This window comes from Silurus meridionalis, chromosome 11 (genome assembly GCF_014805685.1).
Source record: "Silurus meridionalis isolate SWU-2019-XX chromosome 11, ASM1480568v1, whole genome shotgun sequence".
In the NCBI taxonomy this organism is placed as follows: domain Eukaryota; kingdom Metazoa; phylum Chordata; class Actinopteri; order Siluriformes; family Siluridae; genus Silurus; species Silurus meridionalis.
In genome coordinates, this window is record NC_060894.1 from 23012501 (window position 1) to 23017500 (window position 5000).

A 5000-nucleotide genomic window follows, 5' to 3' on the forward strand; every position below is an offset into this window, starting at 1 on the left:
GTCATTTTGCTGGTTTTCTGCAGGAGATCCGTTTCCCGCGCATGGTGACCAACTGCTGCCGCTTCCTGTGTTATTTCTGCCGAATCAGTCGTCAGAATCAGCGTTCCATGTTCGACCATCTGAGTTACCTGCTGCAAAACAGCAGCATTGGCCTGGGTCAGTGAACCACTGCTTACCATTTACTCATCATTACTTCCTGTTTTTCTTCTAATGGCACCACGATGCTGTTTCAGGGATGCGAGGTTCTACACCTCTTGACGTAGCTGCAGCTTCCTGTATTGATAACAACGAGCTGGCTCTGGCTCTTCAAGAGCAGGACCTGGAGAAGGTGATCATCTCTGAGCAATAAAGTCCAGATTCTGTCGCTTGAGTTAATAATGAGTCTGGAATATTTGTACCCATTACAACGTATTTATCAGAAGTGTGAAATACACGCGTAAATGTCCGCTGTAGCATTCGCTCTCCTGTAGATGTGTTGTGATGATGTTGCTCCTGCGCAGGTGGTGAAGTATTTGGCTGGGTGTGGCTTGCAGAGTTGCCCCATGCTCTTGTCGAAAGGTTACCCTGATATCGGCTGGAATCCAGGCGGTGGAGAAAAATACCTCGACTTTCTCCGATTCGCCGTCTTTGTTAATGGTGTGTATGAATCATTTGAGCGTCTCTGTGATCATCCTCGTGTCTGACCCTGAGTGAACTCTCACAACAAAGTCTACACATGCTTGTAAAAGTAAAAGGAGGAAGAAGTGAATTGATGCAGGAGATCAGCAGGAGAACTGGTGGCTAGAAAAATCACCTTTAAAGACCAGAGAAGCAACAATACAATGTTTCCCAGTAGACTGATGTCAGTGTAGTTAAAGTCCACAGATCTTCTTACACACGTCATCTGGATTTGCATTGTGGGAAATTCTGTGTGTAGCAGATCATCTTTGTGTAATGTTTGTGTTTTGGTTTGTGCAGGAGAAAGCGTGGAGGAGAACGCCAATGTGGTGGTGCGTCTCCTGATCAGACGTCCCGAGTGTTTCGGCCCTGCGCTCAGAGGAGAGGGAGGGAATGGACTTTTGGCCGCAATTGAAGAAGCCATTAAGATCTCTGAAGATCCGGCCAGAGATGGACCCACTGTTAAAAAGGACAGACGCTTCCCCATGTATGCACCTTCTGGTTTCACCGTTATGTCTCGTATAATCAGACCTAATGTCTCAATACTACATTTATATCTCAGTGAATGATTCAGAAACACTGCACAGTTTCCTGTGTGCACCATGAGTGTGGACTGCAGTGTTCGTGTTATGTGTACTGTATGTTTGATCAGGTTTGGAGGTGAAGAGCAGCACGAGGAAAACAGAGTTCATCTGGGCAACGCCATCATGTCCTTCTACGCCGCGCTCATCGACCTGCTGGGACGCTGCGCTCCTGAAATGCATGCAAGTGTCTGCTTCATGGTTTATTTATTCTGCTACTGATGATAATATAAATATAGATTTATAGATTTATACAGTTAATGTTTGCTACTTTGCTGTTTTATCACCCAAACACCAAAACAAGATCAATACAATGTTAGATTGTTTCTTGTTGTGCACGAGCAGCTGATCCAGGCAGGGAAAGGAGAAGCTCTGAGGATCAGGGCTATTCTCAGATCTCTGGTTCCCATTGAGGATCTTGTAGGTGTTATTAGTCTTTCACACCAGATCCCTGCGTTTGGAAAAGGTGAGGAGGTGTTTTTATTAAAAAAGGAAAAGTGCTAATAATGAGTATAATGTGGTTAGTATGATGTTTATGTTCATCAGAATTAAAGTAATATAAATGATAAATGCTATATTGCTCTTGATCATCTCTACTCTAGATAATAGTATTATAGAGCCGAAGATGTCTGCCAGTTTTGTCCCGGATCATAAAGCCCCCATGGTGCTGTTCCTGGACAGAGTGTATGGTATTGATAATCAGGAGTTCCTGCTGCACGTACTGGAGGTCGGATTCCTGCCTGATATGCGAGCAGCAGCTTCTCTCGACACGGTGTGTTTCTCCGAACATCACTTCTGTTCCGTTCCATCTTTTATCCTCGTGTTGTTTTTGTTAATTGTGTTTGTGTTGTGCGTCATTTCTCAGGCTGCATTCAGTACCACGGAGATGGCTCTGGCTCTGAACCGCTATCTCTGCTCCGCCGTCCTCCCCCTCATCACTAAATGTGCTCCTCTAATCGCCGGCACCGATCACCGTGCCATCATGATCGACTCCATGCTGCACACCATCTACAGGCTCTCCCGAGGACGCTCGCTCACGAAGGCTCAGAGAGACGTCATCGAGGAGTGCCTGATGTCTCTGTGCAAGTCAGTCTCCATCTCACACCAAACACTGACAATAACCAGTTCTAATCAGTCTGTTCCTAATGATCAGTCACGGCACCTGCACTGTAGCATCTCAGAATCTCACTTTCTCACTTCTTCACTTCATGCTTTTCTTTAGGTTTTATTATTTGGTTATGTATATGTTTTGTTGTTGCAGGTATCTGAGGCCATCGATGCTTCAGCACCTGCTCAGAAGACTTGTGTTTGATGTACCAATTCTCAATGCATATGCCAAAATGCCCCTGAAGGTACTGATCTCAGACACATCTGTAGACACATCTGTAGACACATCTGTAGACACATCTGTAGACACATCTGTAGACACATCTGTACACACATCTGTAGACACATCTGTAGACACATCTGTACACACATCTGTACACACATCTGTAGACACATCTGTAGACACATCTGTACACACATCTGTACACACATCTGTACACACATCTGTAGACACATCTGTAGACACATCGACATTTCAGTAGTTCATTCAGTTTAGTGCAGGATTCAGTATTTATGGCTGAGGTCGTATCAGATTACAGGAATGTGATCTCTTCAGAGCTAAACAACACTTTATAAATATATCAGTACAGAAAATCAAGCATTATTACAAATACACATTTATTTGTCAGCTTGTATAAAGATTCATTTTGGATTCGGAATAAACTGCTGTGTAATCACTGGTGTGTTATAGTTGCTGACTAATCATTACGAACGCTGCTGGAAGTATTACTGTCTGCCCAACGGCTGGGCCAACTTCGGCGTGTCTTCAGAGGAGGAGCTTCACCTCACACGCAAACTCTTCTGGGGGATTTTTGAATCTCTGGCACACAAGGTGAGGAACATGTTAATGCACACGCTGTTTAAACAAGTTCACTCGAGATGTTTTACTGAAGACTTAAAGTCTCAGTAACATAAAAACAATGAATAACAAATCAGACTTTTAAATCTCACTGCAATATAATAAATAAATCATGTATCTAGTGAATAATATGCCGTATTAGAGACTATTACAAATTAAAATACAATCCTAATATCAATATTTTTGTTTCTTCACACAGAAATTTGATGCAGAATTGTTTAAAATCGCGATGCCCTGCATCTGTGCCATAGCCGGTGCCATTCCTCCTGACTATGTGGACGCCAGTTACTCTTCCAAAACTGAAAAAAAGGCTTCTGTGGATGCTGAAGGCAACTTTGATCCCAAACCGGTGGACACAACCAAGTATAATAAAATAGCACAAAAGCAATAAAAACTCGTTCATCTGAATGTTCGTTGCATTTAAAATGTTTTTGTTCCTCTGTTGTGTAGCACGATCATTCCTGAGAAGCTGGACGGATTTATAAACAGATACGCCGAGTACACTCATGATAAATGGGCTTTCGAGAGGGTAGAGTTGAATGTGTTTCACTGCATATATTTTAAATGGAAATGTGTGTGTAGTGTGCAGTACTGAAGTGTGTACACTCACAGTGATTCATTATCTGGTTATTCAGTAACTTAAAAAATAAAGTCATACTGCTGCGAGTCTCAGATCATTTCACGTGTTTTACGCCTCTGCAGATCCAAAATAACTGGACATTTGGTGAAGTTCTGGATGAAAATGCCAAGACTCATCCGATGCTCAGACCGTATAAAACCTTTTCTGAGAAGGTAAGAGAGAGGGTTTATTTAGTTTGAGTGTGTGTGTGTGTGTGTGTGTGTGTGTGTGTGTGTGTGTGTGTGTGTGATTATCCTGCATCAGATTTGCATTGTGTTATGCTTCATGTGTTTGTACACGTTTTGCTGTGCAGGATAAAGAAATTTACCGCTGGCCCATTAAAGAGTCTATAAAGGCCATGATAGCCTGGGAGTGGACGCTCGACAAGGCCAGAGACGGGGACGAAGACAGAGGAGAGAAGAAGGCGGCACGCAAAATATCTCAGACTGCACAGGTACAGGAGTGAGAACGACAAAGTCATGATACATTTTTAATGAACAAAATGAATGGATTTCAGTACTGGATTCTTACACTAGAAGAATTCACTATTGATCTTCAGTCCTCTGATGACCAGAATCAGATCAGAAATCAGAAATGTTCCATTTTTATCAACTAAAAATCTTTTTGTTTTCTAGGCGACATACGACCCAAGTCACGGCTACAACCCTCAGCCTATAAATATATCATGCATGACTCTGTCCAGAGAGCTACAGGTGAATATTTCCTCTTTAGGAAAGATCTTTATTAAGGTACAGATGTTCTTCTCTGCACTACTACTAAAGCAATATCAGGACAGGTATTTGTGATCTTTATGTAAATGAATTTAACAGTAGAAGGAACAGAAGTTTACATTGGAGGCCACTCGGGGTATTTAGTTTGCTGGTGAAGTTTGCGTTAACTGTGTTGCACTGACAGAAATAAAAGAAGGTCATGTTCATGTTTTTCTGCTCCAGTCCATGGCAGAGCAGCTGGCTGAGAACTACCACAACACCTGGGGGCGCAAGAAGAAGATGGAGCTGCAGGCAAAGGGTTTGCACCGTTTCTCTTCGAATACATGAGAAAACAATCCCACACCAGAGATCTCAGCTTTAATCCCAGTGCCTCTCACTTATACAGTAACTGTGTATGAACTGTACAGATGTTGGAGTGACAGAAAAGCTAAATAAACACAGTATAG

The 5000-nt window shown here is 42.7% G+C and overlaps 1 protein-coding gene across 1 annotated transcript in view; it reads left to right on the forward strand.

Annotated features, from left to right (window-relative positions):
- ryr1a (ryanodine receptor 1a (skeletal)) overlaps positions 1–5000 on the forward strand; it is a 54697-nt gene that overhangs the window by 18341 nt on the left and 31356 nt on the right. Inside the window, exons 43-58 of the mRNA XM_046861492.1 lie at positions 24–156; positions 234–328; positions 501–636; positions 958–1144; positions 1310–1421; positions 1584–1704; positions 1841–2010; positions 2104–2324; positions 2500–2590; positions 3037–3177; positions 3404–3567; positions 3655–3733; positions 3907–3996; positions 4137–4277; positions 4459–4536; positions 4777–4852. Of these exons, the coding sequence (XP_046717448.1) occupies positions 24–156; positions 234–328; positions 501–636; positions 958–1144; positions 1310–1421; positions 1584–1704; positions 1841–2010; positions 2104–2324; positions 2500–2590; positions 3037–3177; positions 3404–3567; positions 3655–3733; positions 3907–3996; positions 4137–4277; positions 4459–4536; positions 4777–4852 (2035 nt within the window). The remainder of the gene's footprint in view (positions 1–23; positions 157–233; positions 329–500; positions 637–957; positions 1145–1309; positions 1422–1583; positions 1705–1840; positions 2011–2103; positions 2325–2499; positions 2591–3036; positions 3178–3403; positions 3568–3654; positions 3734–3906; positions 3997–4136; positions 4278–4458; positions 4537–4776; positions 4853–5000) is intronic.